The 17,411-nt window shown below is 52.4% G+C and overlaps 2 protein-coding genes across 3 annotated transcripts; one reads left to right on the forward strand and one right to left on the reverse strand.

Moving 5' to 3' along the window:
• The first annotated feature begins 477 nt into the window (after positions 1-477).
• On the forward strand, positions 478-5,361 carry FEM1A (fem-1 homolog A). The gene has a single exon (XM_007437455.3). The coding sequence runs from the start codon at positions 553-555 to the stop codon at positions 2,455-2,457; it is 1,905 nt and encodes a 634-aa protein (XP_007437517.2). The 5' UTR covers positions 478-552; the 3' UTR covers positions 2,458-5,361.
• A 1,300-nt stretch (positions 5,362-6,661) lies between these two features.
• On the reverse strand, positions 6,662-15,795 carry TICAM1 (TIR domain containing adaptor molecule 1). 2 transcript variants are annotated; one of them, XM_088149337.1, is made up of 2 exons: positions 15,704-15,795; positions 6,662-9,766 (listed from the first exon to the last, which is right to left on the reverse strand). In XM_088149337.1, exon 2 carries the CDS (start codon positions 9,607-9,609, stop codon positions 7,591-7,593), a length of 2,019 nt encoding a protein of 672 aa, XP_088005463.1. In that variant the 5' UTR covers positions 9,610-9,766; positions 15,704-15,795; the 3' UTR covers positions 6,662-7,590. The 2 variants fall into 2 exon arrangements, with proteins under 2 accessions (XP_088005463.1, XP_088005462.1); XM_088149336.1 differs by lacking the exon at positions 15,704-15,795 and adding an exon at positions 15,425-15,524.
• Between the last annotated feature and the right edge of the window lie 1,616 nt (positions 15,796-17,411).

Below are 17,411 nucleotides of genomic sequence, written 5' to 3' on the forward strand. Positions count from 1 at the left end.
TAGCCAGGAAGCGTGGCCGGCGGCGGCACGCATTGCATCCAGCGAAGTTCTTTTAATAGCGAGAAAGTAGGTGCATCCACCAGGGGAAGACTAAAGTAGCGAACTCCATTTCCCAGCAGCCTAGCTCTCCTACACCGACGCGCTCCCTCCGCGGCTCGTTCCCAGCAGCCTCTGCTTCCTCAGCCCCTTTCGGGAAACGGAGTTTCCTTCCTCGGGGAAAGGCAGCCGCGGCTGGGCGAGTCCCTCGCCTCGTCGGACTACGCTTCCCGAAGGCCCCTGCGGCCCCTTCTCCCAGCCTCCTTTGCCCCTCCGGCGCGCGCCCGCCCGCTCCCTTCCCCGCGCTTCTGGGAAGCGTAGTGGCGAGCGCCCGCGCCGGCATCGAAAGGCGCGGGGCGCGCGCGCGCCGGGACTACAAATCCCGGCGCGCCTCGCCCGCAGCGTCGTCACCGGGGAGGCGCGCGGAGCGAGGGCCGCCATTTTGTCTTCGCCCGAGCGGGCCCGAGATGGCGCCGGCGGCGTGCCGGCGCGGGCCGGCCCGCTGAGCCCGCCGCCATGGACCTGCGCCTGGCCGTGCACAACGCGGCGCGGGAGGGGAAGCTGCAGCTGCTGCAGAAGCTGCTGGGCGGCCGCGGCCCGGAGGAGCGGCAGCGGCTGGCGGCGGGCGCCGGCGGCGCGGAGGGCCCGCCGCTGCTGGCCGCCGCCCGGCACGGGCACCGCGAGGTGGTGGAGTTCCTGCTGGACCACTGCGGCGCGCGCGTGGGCGCGGGCGGCCCGGTGCGCTTCGACGGCGAGACGGTCGAGGGCGCGCCGCCGCTGTGGGCCGCCGCGGCCGCCGGGCACCTGCCGGTGGTGCGCAGCCTGCTGGAGCGCGGCGCCTGCGTGAACCAGGCCACGCTGACGCGCTCCACGCCGCTGCGCGCCGCCTGCTTCGACGGGCACCTGGCCGTGGTGCGCTACCTGGTGGGCGAGCGCGGCGCCGACCTGGAGCTGGCCAACCGGCACGGGCACACCTGCCTGATGATCGCCTGCTACAAGGGCCACGCCGAGATCGCGCGCTACCTGCTGGAGCGCGGCGCCGACGTGCACCGGCGCAGCCTGAAGGGCAACACGGCGCTGCACGACTGCGCCGAGGCGGGCAGCCTGGAGATCCTGCGCCTGCTGCTGCGCCGCGGGGCGCGCATGGAGCGCGACGGCTACGGCATGACCCCGCTGCTGGCCGCCAGCGTCACCGGGCACGCCGGCGTCGTGGAGTTCCTCATCCGGGGCGCCGAGGAGGAGCAGCAGGAGGAGGAGGAGGAGGAGGAGGGGCCCCGCGTGCCCTGCACCCGCGAGGCCGCGGTGGAGGCGCTGGAGCTGCTGGGCGCCACCCTGGTGGACAAGAGGCGCGACCTGCTGGGTGCCCTCAAGCACTGGCGCCGGGCGATGGAGCTGCGGCACCGTGGGGGCCAGCCCCTCTCCCGGCCGGAGCCGCAGCAGCCTGTGCCGGCTTACGACTACTGCCGGGAGGCGCGCACCATGGAGGAACTGGAGGCGCTGGTCACGGACCCGGACGAGATGCGGATGCAGGCCTTGTTGATCCGGGAGCGTGTCCTTGGCCCTTCTCACCCGGACACCTCGTATTACATCCGCTACCGGGGGGCTGTCTACGCCGACTCGGGTAACTTCGAGCGGTGCATCAACCTGTGGAAGTACGCCCTGGAAATGCAGCAGGGCAACCTGGAGCCCCTGAGCCCCATGACGGCCAGCAGCTTCCTCTCCTTTGCTGAGCTCTTCTCGTATGTGCTGCAGGACCGCTCTAAGGGCACCTTAGCTACCCAGCTGGGCTTCTCTGACCTCATGGGTGTTCTGGGCAAAGGGGTCCGGGAGATTGAGAGGGCCCTGCTGCACCGGAAGGACCCGGTGGCGGATGCTTCCCAGTTCACCAAAGCCCTGGCTGTCATCCTCCACTTGGTCTTTCTGCTGGAAAAAGTGGAATGCACTCCCGAGCAGGAGCACCAGAAGCGCCAAACCATCTACCGCCTGCTGAAGTGCAATCCCCGGGGCAAGAACGGCTTCACCCCTCTGCACATGGCGGTGGACAGGGACACCACCACCGTCGGCCGCTACCCGGTGGGGAAGTTCCCCTCGCTCCACGTGGTGAACCTCCTGCTGGAGTGCGGGGCCGACCCCGACAGCCGGGATTATGACAACAACACCCCGCTGCACGTGGCTGCCCAGAACAATTGCCCCCTCATCATGAGCGCCCTCATGGAGGCCGGAGCTCACATGGATGCTACCAACGCCTTCAAGCAGACCGCCTATGAGCTCCTTGATGAGAAGCAGCTAACCAAGGCCATGATGCAGCCTTTTAATTACATCACCTTACAGTGCCTTGCTGCCCGAGCGCTGGATAAACACAAGATCCCTTATAAGGGTTTCATCCCTGAAGAGCTGGAAGCCTTCATTGAACTCCATTAGCCAAGAAGGACTGTACTCCCTACCGATCTCTTCCTAGGCCTCCGTTGGCAGGGAGAGGACTGAGACTCACGGTCTTCCTGGGGTCTGAATTTTAAAAGCTTTCATTTGCACTCGGCTGGCTTCTGCGGTCTCGCTCTTTCTTCTGTCCAGCCCCTGACGTGGAGAGGCATCTTTCGCCCAACCCACAGTTGGCCTCGCCATCCAGGTTCCTTGGGTAGATGACAGGCCCTACCCCTTCACAGGCCCCTTCCTAATATGTCTCAAATGTTTCTGCCTGGCCTTCCAGACAAGGCCAAGGAGTTGAATTTAGGCCCCTTCTCGTTTTGTATCATCTGCTCCTCTTATGGGACACTGCACGAGCAAAAAAGTTGGCCGGATTCAGCTTCCTGGCCCTTGCTGGAGCCTTGCCAGGATGCCCTGAGAAAACCTTTAGGGCTGACACATTGCTCAAAACCACCTCAAATCCGTCATCAGCCTGCTCCATCTTCCTTATGTCAACAGTGAGAAGTGGGAGGGGAGGGAAGATGGGGGATCCGATTGTGATTGGTCCCACAATGTCAGTGTGCAAGAGAGGTGAGCGTTTTGCATGACCTGCTTTCAGCTTCCCAGTTTGATAAGCTTTTATTACGTTTGCACCCTTTCTTCCTCCTCCTCGAAGATGTAAGAATGGAAAAGGCAACCCCACCAAGTCTTAAAGTTGCTCTTTTTTCGGCTCAGCCTCGTAACTAGGGGAGAACAGTCCATCTTCATGTTCAACAGCAAGTTATTTAGTTGCTCTCGGCACAGTTGACCAAGTTGGGTGCAGTGAGGTTTGATCTTTTTTTTTTCTTCTGGATTTCATTTCTTGCTTCGAATGGTCACTTAATGTCAGCTAAGATTTTGTGGAGTGTTTTCAAAGCTGGTAGTGATAATTTTATTTTTATTTGGCTGGTGGTTTTTCTTTTCAGTGGAGTGAGCCCTGCACCGTAGGCAGCCCAGGCTGTGAAAGGTTCCCCAAATTTTGAAATTTAGAGTCAAGCCACCCCCCCTCCTTTTTTCCCTTTCCGGAAAAGAGAAATGAGATGGTGTCTTTTGACACCATAACTGGCAAGAACGCTGTTCTTTTACATCCTTTCACCTGGGATGGCCCCATTCTTCTGGAAGGGCCTGGGAGCAGGAGGCGATTCCGCAGGATTTCCTCGTCCAAACTAGCTCTTTGCAGACTCTGTAAGGGTTAAGGATGCAATGCTCTTCAAAACCTCCCAGAAGCCAAAGGAAACCTATGTGCATTTAGCACTGTGCTGCCTGTCCAGGTTTACTTCCCATTAAAAATCATGCCTAGTAACCCACCAAATCTAGCCACCAAATCAAGCAGAGGCCACTTAAAATGTGTACACTGTGGCTTCCCAGTTACTTAACATCTGTCCTCCCTTTCCTTAATCCTTCAGGGCAGGTGGGCATCAAAGACTAGAAGTTTATCCAGCCCTGCAAGAAGCGGGTCACAACTTGAACTCTTAGTATCAGCCATCCCCCCTCCCCAAATGTGGTATCAAGCGATGGTTTCTTTTTAAATTACGTAATTGGCAGAGACTGGTTTTGAAGGACACTGAACAGCTCGCGCGCGCACACTCTCAGTCTTGGCACGTCATGCTCAATTGATTGTTTTTGTTCTGTAAGGAAGTAGCAGACGTGCATAGTTGGGGTTTAGGCTGTATTTGGCATGGGAAAAGTGGTAAAGATGTAACTGAATGGATGGATGGGCAAGAATGAATCAGGGAAGGGAGACAAGCTGATATTTGTGTTCGACCCTTCCTGTCCCTTCTGCCAGCAGATTGCCCAGGTTCTACCCCATCTACCAACAGTGTTATAACAGATGTTTGCAGCAGTTGTAAGGTGGAAATGGCTGTCGATGGTTGCGGGACCTGGGGGCCCTCTTAACTCCTCACAGCGCCAGGACTGGTCAAGGGGGGAGTGGGCTGAGGCAAAGGAGGTGGACAGCAGGGTGCTGTGACCTCCTTTGGCTCTTGCTCCTGTCCAGATGGAGTTTTCAAATACAACTTATCCATCCTGGTATCTGGAACTGTTTAGAGATCGTCCCTCAAACGGATTTGGTTAAATCGCCTACCAGCAAGCGTGGGCTTTGGTGACTGCCGCACACAGAGAAATCCAGTAAATTGGTTTGACCGGGAAGTTCCAGCATGCAGAGTTTTCCCTGGTTAATACTGAAGTTGATCTAATAAGCATTAACTCTGGGGATCCCCTGTTGGTGACATTTCATTCTCGTGGCCTCCACAGTTAAAGGAGCAGAGCTCTCGTTGAATCTATCTCTAATTTTGTTTTGCCTTGAAGCATGGGGGAAAGAAGTGTATTAGTTGACAGCTGAGGATGCAAAAAGATGTTGCTTTGGTCATCAAGAGAGCAAACCGCCCCAAGGGCTTTTGGGACCCGGTCTGGACAGGTTACAGCAGCAAATGCCCAATATTGTGTGCATGGAGACTAGGGGGTGATTTCTGGGAACCATTTCTGCATCTTCCCACAGCCACGGGGATCAGCAGAAGCAGAGATCTTAGCTTGCCTTGGGAGCACCTCCTTTCTGGGATTTAGGGGCTCAAGAAAACTACAGAAACCTCAGTGTTTTTCCTCAGTGGATTTTGCAGGATCTTGTCTGCCGGCCTCTTTGCATTCTTGCCGTGTTAAACCACAAACGGTTCAGCTGATAAAGCAAAGGAAGTTTCAGGTTATTGTTTTCTTTTTCGTTTTGTTGCAGAAAAAAGGGAGTTCATTTGGCAACCTTGGCAGAAACTTAAAGCGCACCAACAGCGTATGTTACACCTGAGAGCCAATCTTCCTAACTTGAAATAAATAAAGTTAAGCTAACAACAAAAAGCAAGGAAAAAAAAAGTCATGCTGCTAAAAAACCCAAAACCACGTCTCTGACTCTTCTTGTTAGTTCATAGCGGCGCATGGATAGGTGTTTGCTTTAGCGCACGTGGTGGCTTTTCTTGAGCATGAGACAAAGACACCTGCGTTTCTCCCACGTTTGGTATCTGAGAAAACTAGTTACAAATGGAAGAATCTCGCAGCAGGATCAAGCCATAAAGGCTACCTTTCTGCACGCTTTCCCACGTAATGCGGTGAAATTCTCCCCATATAAGAACTTCCTGTTGTTTCTGCCGAGCCACTGGTCTCTCAGGGTAGATTGTACCTAAACACTGATATCCTGTTTACCAGGCAGAGCAAGTTCCTCTCAATAGGACGTCCTCCATAAACTTAACTCTACAAGGAGGAGAACGAGTGCCTCATTCTGTTAATCCCCATGTATGCAGAGATTCGTATCTTGCTGGGGCTATTTGGTAAAGCACCTCCAAAGCTTGGGATGAGAGTAAGGTACCTAGTAGACGCCATCGTCTGCCAAGGATGGGCAGAAAGGGCAAGAGGGCAGTTGCGGCCGTGCTGACTGAGCCCCGCACCCTTCTAAATGGTTGGAGACTAGTAGGCCCAGTTCAAAAGGCATTGAGAGAAAAGATGCTCTGGGGCCATGGAGGCCCACACTCAGGTCTCTAGCCCACCGCAGAGCTCGTGGGGTGGGGTTGAGGGGATCCCTTGGCCCAGCTGATTCGGGTGGAACGTAAGTGGAAGGACGAGAATCCCCAAAATTGTCTGAGGAGTTGCTGACGCTCTCTTTCGAAGCAGGGCCTATATTTCCTTGCAATATCCAAACAAATGTCCTCTTTTTTGATGATAAACAAATATATACATTTGCCCCTGAGTTGATGTCTTTAAAGTGCATCTCCTCTTCTGTGCCTCTTCTCCAGACTGAAAAAAATACCAGGCCCTTTTCTCAGGAGACTGGATCCCTCCCTCCCTCCTTCCTTCCCTCCTTCCTCAGATCTGAGTGTGTGTTGATCACCAGATCCAATGAAATGCAGAATCAAGGGAGAAATTGGGGGTGGGGGGTGGCCTTCTGTTTAGCATTGCAAGCAACAGCTCCTGGCATCTCCAGGGAAGATCAGTGTAAAAGCTACTGCAAGCTGATAGACATAATATTGAGGGGGGTGCAGCCCCCCATTTTCCCATGGATGCCCAATGGGCAGGATGGCATCTTTCTATTCCTGACCCCCTCAGTCTCTAAGACAGTGTTTCTCAACCTCGGCCCCTTTAAGATGGGTGGACTTCAACTCCCAGAATTCCCCAGCCAGCCATGTTGGCTGGGGAATTCTGGGAGTTGAAGTCCACTTATCTTAAAGTGGCCAAGTTTGGACAACACTGCTCTAAGAGATACAAAGACAGTTGCTGTTCTGTGCGATGGGGCAAGGAAAACATCCATCCTGAGCCCCCAGATCTGGGGATCTTAACTATTAGGATCAACACTGCCTGGGATCTAACAGAGCCTCCCTCAATTGCTATACCCTGTATTAAGCCATGGCTTAAACCTGGTGTATAGACTAAGCCGCAATTGGCTGGGTTCAGACAACACACCAAGGCATAAACAAGATCACAGTGGCTGGACCCCCACATCCTCTCAAGCCAGAATCAAACAAGGCACGTTACAACTCTGTGTGCAATACAAAACCAAGTCATTTTTAAAGGCTCAAAGATGTTGCATAGAGTTCTGGGCGCAGCTAGAGATGCAGCGAGCATAAAGCAATTGTACCCATTCCAGAATTTTCAACAAAGTTAATCGTGGTGCAGTTTTAAAGAAAAGTAATTCTGCTCTCTCTGTACTTCAACATTCATCCGTTCTGAAGTGTTGCTGGGTTGCAAAAAAGCAACGGGGCTCCCCTCCCCACCTTCCAAAACACCTTCCTAAATCTCCCGTCTCCCAAATTGCAAAATTAAAAAGAATGTGCCCTCAAAAGAAATGCATTTTGTTCTTTATGAGTCCCTACAGTATTTGAGGAGGGATTGCAAAGGGGTTACGGTCACTGTTGAAGTTTGGCCACCCCTGGGCTTCAGATTCGCCTGTGCTGCCCCATTCGAGCTCCCAGTTCTCAGTGGCACCCACATTTTTGCCCAGAAACACAGACCAAATGGGCCCGCCTCCCCTGACAAGATTGCTGACCCTTGTGATTAGGGAATTCAAGGCTGTTTCTGCAGGTTGTCCCTCCCCCAACTTGGTGCATTCCTGGAGCTCTGCTAGACGGCACTTAGTTTTCAGTCTCGGGGGCTGGTCCCTCTTTCCTCCACCGGTTCCCCCTCAATTGTTTCACTGGCCATGCCAACAGCTGTGCTGCTTTTCTCCACTTGCATGCAATTATAGTCTCCAATCTGAACCATCTGGGCATTCTGAATGATAAGATGGGGGCCTGGCACTGTGTTTGGAGAGCCCACCGAGAACATGAAGGGTTGGGAGAAGGAAGCCTGATCAGGCCCCGGTTGCATCAGGGGCGTTGTGGAAGTAGGAAAGACTTGAGTGGCCCGGCCTGGTGGGGCTTGTAATCTTGAAACGTCCACCGTTGGAGCTGGCGAATGGAGGCTGAGCGCAGACAGACGCTGCTGCATCTGCAGGTCTTCCCGCTCTCGTTCTTGCCTCTGTTCCCTTTCCTGGATCTGCCGCATGATGTCCCAGGTTGCTTGCTTCTCCCGGATCACTCTTGGCGTGAACGTCTTCTTCACCCTCTTGGCAAAAATGGGAGACTTCTCATTCAAGGGTACCAGAGAGGCCAGCAGGAGGGGCATCTCCTCCGGCTTCAGAGAGCTTTCCTCGGGCACAAATGGGATCACCGAGTTGCTTTTGCAGAAGCGGGTGAGGGAATCCATCAGGGCCGTGTTGCGCTGGTAGGCACAAAGGCGGCCTTTGAAATTCTTGGTCAGGAGCAGGAGAGTGAAGGCAGAGTTGTCGAGCGCGTTCTGGAAACAGTTGAGCTGGCAACATCCAGAGGCAAGGAAGTCTTCGCCGAAGGTTGCCCCGTTGGAGACACCCAAGGCCTCCAGTCGTTCCTTCACCCGGCAAGCCACCAGCTCGTCTTCTGCTGCGTGCAGGACCACAAAAGTGTAGAACTGCCGTTCCTCCGCTACTGGAGCCACCAAAGAATCTCCTGCTGAGGTACTAGAGGCCAGATCTGAAGGAAAGGAAGACAGCAGGGGCCCAAGGCGCGTGATCTGTGCTGGAGCAGGGGAATTGGCGCCAGGCCTCGAAGCACCTGCAAAAGCTGCCAAACCAGGCTTCTGCAGAGGTGGGGCCTGGAAGCGGGGAGGCAAATGTCCTGCTGCTGCTGCTGCTGCTGCTGCTGCTGCTGCTGCTGCTGCTGCTGCTGCTGCTGCTTTGGGTGTTGGTGGGCACTGGAAAGATGCCTTGGGAGACACTGGGCTTTTGGGGCCAGGCAGTAAACAGGAGCCACGGGAATTTTGTTGAGAAGGTTCCCCTGGGTTGGCGGAGCAGCCACCGCCCAACAACATAGAGCTGGTTTCTTCTACTCGGTTGGTTGGTGGCAAAGGCACGGGCACGTCCATGCTGCAAGGGCTGTCGGTTGCAAGATCTGTTGAAGTCTCGCTGATCTCAAAGCTGCTGAGGTAGGAGACGGGGCTACCTGTAGAACGTAACGGCTGAGGGTTATCAGGAGGGACAGAGCTGTCAATTGGCACTGGGCTGCTACTTCTTGGCTGAGTCAACTCCCTTCCACCCGAGACCAGAGCACCAAAATTATCCCTTAGCACCGTGGAGATGAACTGCAGCCCACATTTATCCACAGCTTCATCCAGGAGACTCTGGAGTTGGGCTCCTTGAATACTGCTTGCCTGAAAGGCTTTGATAGCTGCCCTGTAGGCCTCATCCCTGGCCAGTGGTTCGCACAGCTTCTCATCAACCAAAAGTGAGTAGATCTCAGCCACGGTCTGGGCCACCCTCGCGTGTTCCTTCAGTTGCCCTGGGGGCGATGTCTTTGCTCCAGCATTGCCCCAGCAGTATTGGAAGAGATGGTTTGCAACCACGTCATCCCTTAAGCAGCTGAGGTGCGCCCTGGCCTTATCTTTTCTCCCCAAACACCACAGGATCATGATGTGCAGGAGATGACAGCTCCTCTGATCTTGGTGCGAGCAGCTCAGTTTATGCCTATAGTGAGTCAGCCTGTCTGCTGGGATCTGAGCTAAGATCTGGAAGATCCCTTCAAAGCCTAGATCTGCCTGGGAGTTCCCTGCCATCCTGGGCAAATCTCTGTCCAAAATGGAGGGCATGTTACATCTGCAAGGGGTGGCACTGCCGTAGAAGGGCACAGCTCCCCATCCTTTCAAAAGTTTGATATCAGGAAGCTTAAATGTCCAAAGTCTTCTCAGGCAAGCTTTTTGAATGCCATGGAATGGCCGTGCATCCCGGTTTTTGCAAACCTGAAGGCTGGAAAAAAAGAAGAGAACTTTAAACTTTGGAACAATCCAGGGAGTCTGAATTTGGAGGGTAGGCAGGGGAAGATCTAATACACATTATGTGTGTTAGTAATAGCATTTTTATTTTGTATATACAGGGAGTCCTCGTTTAGTGACTGTCTCATTTAGTGACCACTCACAGTTATGACAGTGAGGAAGAAGTAACTTTGTGATCAATCCTTGCATTTACAACCTTTGCAGGTCTGTAAAGCAAAGGAAAGCTGAAGTCAGACTGTAAGCACAGTCGTGGTTTCACTTAGCAATCACTTCACTTAATGACTGAGTTACTGGTCTTAATTGTGGTCACTAAGCAAGGGCTATCTGTACTTCTATCAAGCATGGGACAAAGAAAGCTGTGAATTCACAAAAAACAGTATCAACCAGTATCAAGCATAAAACAGTACAATCCATTTAAAACATTATCTAAGTCTACCACCACCATGATTTAAAGGAGACTGATTGGTGGAAGCAGTTGTGAGCAGATGTTGGGAATTAGTCTTCGGGTTACAGCGGCAATTGGGATGGGAGTTTCCATCACTAAGCAATGTGGTCGTAAAGCATAACGTCACATGATCGCATAGCTTAGTGACGGCAATCCCTACAGTCCCTGTTGTCATTGTAACTCCAAGACTGTGTGGGTTGTTAAGCAGGAAGAGGCAAGAATCCCAAGCAAGGAGCACGGGGGGGGGGGTGCCCAGGTGCCACAGTCAGGCACAATGGTGCGCTAGGGGTGCGCAGGTACCGCTGGGGGTGGGGGGGTGCCAGAGGCAGGTGCTATGGAGTGTGGGCGGGGGCACTAGGAAGTACGGGCAGGCTGGTAAGGGACACAGGTGGGTGCTAGGGAGTGAGGGTGGGTCAGCAGGGGCTACCTCTCATACTCTGTAGTAGGGCTCCTTGGGAGAAAAAGCAGCAGGAGTGACTTATGGCAGTGACTTGCGACCTTCCCTGCTGGCTTCCCCATTGACTTTGCTTGTGGGAAGCCGGCAGGGAAGGTCACAAATGGTGATCCCATGACCATGGGACGCTGCAACTGTCTTAAGCATGAGCTGATTCCTAAGTGCTCGGATCATGATCATGTGACTGCGGGGGTGCTGTGATGGCTGGAACTTTGCGGACTAGTTGTAAGTACCACTCATTCTGTGTCGTTGTTACTTTGAATGGTCACTGAACGAGGGGTCATAACCCAAGGACTATTTGTACAGGTAGTCCTTGCTTAACTACTGTAATTGGACCAGAATTTCCATCACTAAGTGATGTGATCGTAAAGCACGACGTCCCGTGACTGCATCACTTAGCGACAGCAATCCCAGCAGTCCCCACTGCCATCATTAAGCGAAAATTGCAGGTCGTTAAGCGAGGACCTCATGTGACTGTGACTTGTGACTTCCTGCTGGCTTCCCACAAGCAAAATCAATGGGGAAGCCGGCTGGAGTTGCAGGTCCCAGGCGGCTTGCAAGCAGGCCGAAGGGCAGGTGATTACTAGGCAGTGAGGCAGGAAGGTGCTACACGAGTGCGATTGGGATGGGGAGGGAGCACTGTGGCGCAAGCACGCTACAGAGCACATGATCCCTTAATTCCAGTCGAAAAATCAAGATGATTGCAGTCTTAACATTCCGCAAGTCCCTCAAGACCCGGCTATGTGATCAGGCCTGGGGCTCCCAGGGGACCGAGGAGACTTTGCGATGGCTCCGTTATTAATTTTATCCCCTCCTATTTTGTGTGTTTTTACAGTTTTTTATTTGTAATTGTTTTTATGTATTTATTCTTTCTGATTGTTGTATGCTGCCCAGAGTTACCTTGTGTGAGATGGGCGGCTATATAAATATAATAAATTAATTAATTAAGGTAAGGAGCAAATTACACAGCATGGAGGATGGGACTTGCTATCAAGGGAGCAACAGAGCATCTCCAAGAAAGGTAGACTTTTTTCAAGGGGTTAACAAGCAGGTAATTACAGGTGATCTGAATCACAATGTATGCTTGGACGTGACAAGCCATGGATGACCGGCAAAACAAACCAATGGATCATCAAGCCAAGAATTTCACTTGAAGCACAATGGCCAGGCTTCGGCTGTCATATTTTCAACACGTCATGTGGAAATTCAGTTCCCTTGAGAAATCCATAATGCTGGAAAAGGATGAAGGAAAGAGAAGAGAGGGGTAGGCAAAGGTGGTGGACCCCATTGAGAGACCTGAAGGACCAAGTGGAAGACATCTTCTTGGAGGGAATCCATCTGTGTGGTCGCTACAAGTCAACACCAACTTGACGACAGTCCATCAATGAATCAATCCCCTGGACTTCTGATCGAGATCCTCACCAAAAACTTTTATGCAAAATTTGTAGCCCTGGGTTTAAGAGGACGGGTGATCCCGTGGACTGGAAGCTGGTCAAAGAACCAGGGAGACCGAGAGAAGGAATACAGGGCACTGTTTGCATTGGAGGGGAGGTCAAAATGACATTGGAAAGGGGTGCTTTATTGACCAATGAAGGTGTCAGAGTCTGGGCTCCAATTAACAATTATAACATTTAACCCTGTCAACTATGCATCACTAGTCTACATTCAATTAAGCTTTGATTTCTAGCTTGCGCAGATCCTGACAGAAGGTCTTGGTGAGGACAGTGAAGTGGACATCTCTGCTGATGTAATAAACCGTTCAGGGGAGTTTAATCGAAAAGGATTTACAAAAGAAAGGAGGGACATGGGAAAGTAAATAGCACAAAAATAATCCAAAATCTGGTGGACGTCAGGAAGAATTTTCTAACAGTAAGAGCTGTTCAGCCATGGGAGAAACTGCTGGGAGAGATGGTGGTCTCTCCCTTGCTGGAGATATTCAGGCAGTGTTTCTCAACCTTGGTGGCTTTCAGACGGGTGGATGTCAACTCCCAGAATTCCCCAGCCAGCCTGGCTGGCTGGGGAATTCTGGGAGTTGACATCCACCCATCTGAAAGCCGCCAAGGTTGAGAAACACTGTATTAAGGTGAGTCTGGATGGCCATCTCGCAGGGATGTTGTAGGGGTGGATTCTGTACTGGGCAAAGAGTTGGACTAGGGGAATCTCCAAGGTTGCTTCTACGTTTTTACACTAGATTCAATGATGAGGCTGCCTCAGGAGGTATTGGACTCCCCTTCGTTGTTTAAATAAGTCTAGCGGTGAAGGCCCCAGGCTAGAAAGCAGGAGATGGTGAGTTCTAGTCCCATCTTAGGCATGAAAGCCGGCTGGGTGACTTTGGGCCAGTCCCTCTCTCTCAGCCGAAACCCACTTCACAGGGTTGTTGTTGTGGGGAAAAAAGGAGGAGGAAGGAATATTAAGTATATTCACTGCCTGGAGTTATTTATAAAAATAATAAAGGCGGGGTAAAAAAAAAAAAACTAACATCCAAATCTAGATGGTCATCTCCTGGAGATGCTGTAGTGATGCATTCTTGCACTGGGAGGGGTTGGAGTACATGATCTCTAAGGTTCCCTTCCAACCTTTCCATCGTATGATTCCACGCAAAATGGGGAGAGAAAATCCTGCGGTTTGGGCCATCTCTGGCTATGGGTCTTGAGGGTTCTTCCCTGCCTCCCGATCCCCAGACAACAGCCTTGGAAGACCTGCGGATGGTGGATGGACCTCCTGGCTGTGCTTGAGGCTGACCCACCTGTTCTGTTTGGAAGCATCCTGGGGGCTCGGGGCAGGGGTTGGGTGGAGAGAAATCTCACCTGCTTGCTTTCAGGTAAATGGCTATTTTAGACCTCAGCACTCCTTTGCTGTTAAGACAAGACCCTCCTCCTGCGGAGCCATTTTGTGAGCACGCCCGAGAGTGAGTACCCCCCTCTATAGTCTACTCATGGGGGGGAAGCATCTGACTCACGGCAAAATCAACAGGTTCCCCATCTCATTTCCCCAATACTGGAGGGAGCGGGCGAGATTTACACATGGCAGCAACTTCACGAATCTCTCGAGGACACGTTACAAAAGGGAAGTTGCCCCCTTCCTTCCTCGTGGGCTCACACGGCACCTGATGCCAGAGGAAAAATTTTCACCCGCTTTCTCTCTCTTCAAACACACCGTGGCAAGACGAGACAAGTTGGGGTGCCTCCTTTCATCGCTAAACTTGAAGATTCCCAACCTGGGTTGCCGTGTTTTTAATGGTTCTGTAAGAACGTGTTTAATGCATCATAGATACTCCAGGACCCTCTGCACATCTTGGGTGTGGTCCTCAGCCACCCCCAAAAGTTGTAACCAAATGATAGATTGCAATGCAACGGAAGAGGAAAATTATTAATGCACGGCTGGATAGAAATCGTAGATGTCAGCATGTTGAACTCAGGCTGGTTTCCTGGGCAGCAGGATAGAAGGGGAACACTTTTCCTCTTTCCTGTCTAGTTTAGACACTTCCAGGTGGTCTCCCATCCCCATTCTACTGAGACCTGGCTTTGCTTATCTTCTGAGATGAGCCCAGGTGCTATACTGAATATTAAACAAACGCAAATCTAGTCACGTGTGATTTTCACCCTGGCTTCACTTATGGAAAGGAGCCCCTCAACATGATACTCAACAGCAAACTGGGGCCAATGGTGGAGAAAAAGGTACAAACTCCCACCCTACTTAACTAAAATAGAAGTAAAGTCTCGTTCAAGGCCAGCTGGACCCTGGCGATCACGGGGGCACACCCATGGCATTTTCCTGACAACACCAGGCAAATGTTTTGCCCTTGCCTTCTTCCATCCTGTTCTTGGGAGTGGGAGTTCCTGGTGGTCTCCCATCCAAGTACTAATAGCAGGGTCCTTGCTTCCCTTCCAGGCCTAACCCACAGTCAGGTGCCGCCCCAAATACTAGCAGTGAACGCAACCTTTGGATCCTTACAGAAACAAAAAAACTAGCATTCCACGTATCAAAAAAATGTCTTCAACAGGATCTCAAACAATGGCTTCTTCATCCCCCACAACACGAATTCTTTCTCAACCCCCCCCACCACCACTAAAGTCGGCTTTTCCCAATTCTGATTTCGTAATTTCCCCCTCGGTTTAGCCCGTTTTGGCCCACCTCCCTTGGAAAGAGTCACGGAAACCCCAACATCTGAAACTTTAAGCAAAGATTCCACCCCCCCCCCAAAGATTCCAAAACTTTCCGCAAAGCTTGCTAACTTCCTCGGCCTTTGGAGGCAAGGGTTGGGGTTCCCGGTTTTGAGCTGCTGCTTAACTTCTCGGGTAGGGGAAAAACTTTTCCTTGGACAGCCGGCGTGGCGGGGAGAGGAGAATCGGGTTAGTCCAGGACACCCCAAAATCAGGCGCGTGGAAGAGCCCTTTCCCCGCTCGCCGATTTTATTCAAAAGCCGAAGCTTGGCCGCGCGGCGGCGACCTTCGTCGGACGCCCGGAGCGGCTCGGCTAAGCGAGGATTTGAGTGGGATTTAAATAAAAGCCGCTCGCGCGCTCCGGCCTCGGCCGCGCACGAGAGCATCTGCCTCGGAAGGAGATCGACGAGTCGCCCGAGGGCTCCCAGACCCTTTGGAGTCTTTGCCCCCAGCTGGGAGCAACCTCGCTCTTTCCATGCCCCCCCCCCCGCCGCTTGGAAGGGTGCCCCCCGGCTGATTTCCCAAGGAGGCTGGAGGGTCTCCGCCAAGGGGCCGCCCAGGAAGACTCACCAGGCGCTGCGCCTCGCAGCAAGGCGACGGTGGCGCTGGGCTGGCCCCGCCGGCCACGACTTGCCCGGGGAACTGCGAGCGGGAGGCGGAAATTAACTCACTGAGGAACCCTTTGCCCTCCCTCTTTCTCTGCCTGGGTGAAAAAAAGAGAGCCAAAACTAGGAAGTCAATCTTGCGAGAACAAGCCCTAAGTTTCCTTTCTCTTTCCTTTAATCGCCTTGGCTCAGAAGTGACCTCTTAACGCACGGACACCCTTCTGGAGACATGACAGAAACTCACCCGTTGGCTAGGCTGGGGCTTGGGGGGAAAAGTCTACAAACAGGGCCCCCCACCCGGCTTGCGTGGGCACCCTCAAGACCCAGCGGACATCAGAGGCGTGCGAGATGCGGTGCTGCAGAAGGAGGCTGATCTCAAAGTTCTGCAAAGTGTCCTTGCAGAGGGGGGATGGGATGGGGTGGGGTGATGGGGAAGGGCCAGCTCCCTGGGTAGGGGGGAGGCTTCACAGAGGGGTCAAAAAAGTCGAGAGGGCCATCAAAGTCCCACCTCTTGTTTAAGTGTGTCCCAATTTACGTGGGTCTTGACTGGTTTAGAGCAGTGTTTCTCAATCTGGGCAACTTTAAGACAGGTGGACTTCAACTCCCAGAATTCCCCAGCCAGCATGGTTTAGAGGCTTAAGATGCAAGCTAACATTTTTGGAATGGGCAGGTGGTGTACTTGTGTGACCATGTTTGTTGTTGATTTGACGTGGCCTCTGTGTCTGAACCGAGATTGTGGTCGAAACCTTGGCTCAGCCACGCTGCAACGGTCAAACGTGTAATCTCAGCTTAGTCTACCTGGCAGGGCTGTTATGTGGGTAAAAGTGCGCCTGATCTCTGTAGGAGCCATTGTAGGAAGTGGACGGTTTAAAAATATGCAAGTGTGCACTGTGTTCCTTGCAATCTGAAAGCAGGCTGTCCAGGAGAATGAAATGTTCGCAACACGGGCACATGTGAACGGATGGCCCAGAAACCACCTCTGCTTTTGAAGGAGGTCTGTGCTCAATTTGCATTCCTCTGTTTTATCTGGGATTGCAGGAAACTATTACCTAAAGGGGTAGTTAGGACTTCAGTATCTGTCCTGCAAAACTCCGGACAGCCTTTAGGTGGAGTAGCGTTGCTGCCATCCTGTGGTTGCAGCCATACAAGGGAGGGAAGTATGCTGGAAGATAGGCTAGCAAAGACTTTTGCGATTTAGTTGTTTAATGTTTTTGGATGATTTACAAGGATTTTCTAATTTGTAGTGGCTTGAGAAGACCAGAACCGTGAAGAGCAGTGTTCCTCAACCTTGACGACTTTAAGATGTGTGGGCTTCAAGTTCACACATCTTAAAGTTGTCAAGAGTGAGAAACATTGTTCTCTGCAGTTCTGGTCTTCTCAAGCCACTACGAATTAGAAAATCCTTGAAAATCATCCAAAAACATTAAACAACTAAATCACACAGATTACATGCTGGCTGGGGAATTCTGGGAGCTGAAGTCCACACATCTTCAAGCGGCCAAGGTTGAGAAACACTGGTGTAGAAAATGGTTTTCTCTGTGACCCTCTGTGGAAGTGAAGGTGGACTTTGAAGAAACAGGATGGGAAGTGTTGATGCTTTTGAATGTTGTTGTCGGAGAAGACTTCTGAGAAGACCGTGGCCAGCCCCCCCCCCAAAACAAACTAATGGATCATCAGGCAGATCTAGAGTTCTCACTCAAAGTGTAGAGGACACGGGGAATGGCCTTGAAAGACAGGAGGAAGAGCCGCTACCAGGGCAAAGGTCAGATAAGAAAGGCTTGAGCCCAGGCCAAGAATGTAACATGAAGAAACATCCCAGACAAGCCTCTCCCTAGTTTATATGAAAATAAAGTAAGCACCTTCAGACTTGCAAGATTCTGTTGCTAAAGCTTCTCAGTAAAGTAGTCCTGACTTACACGGCATTAGTTTCCTAGTCTGATCTATCTTGAAGG

Source organism: Python bivittatus, unplaced genomic scaffold (genome assembly GCF_059951505.1).
Source record: "Python bivittatus isolate LINGU-HERP-01145 unplaced genomic scaffold, Pbiv_v1 ctg000580_np1212, whole genome shotgun sequence".
NCBI lineage: Eukaryota > Metazoa > Chordata > Lepidosauria > Squamata > Pythonidae > Python > Python bivittatus.

Excerpts from the sequence above, each read along its gene's own strand:
- FEM1A (XM_007437455.3), top strand. The coding sequence starts at position 553 with ATGGACCTGCGCCTGGCCGTGCACAACGCGGCGCGGGAGGGGAAGCTG.
- TICAM1 (XM_088149337.1), bottom strand. The coding sequence starts at position 9,609 with ATGCCCTCCATTTTGGACAGAGATTTGCCCAGGATGGCAGGGAACTCC.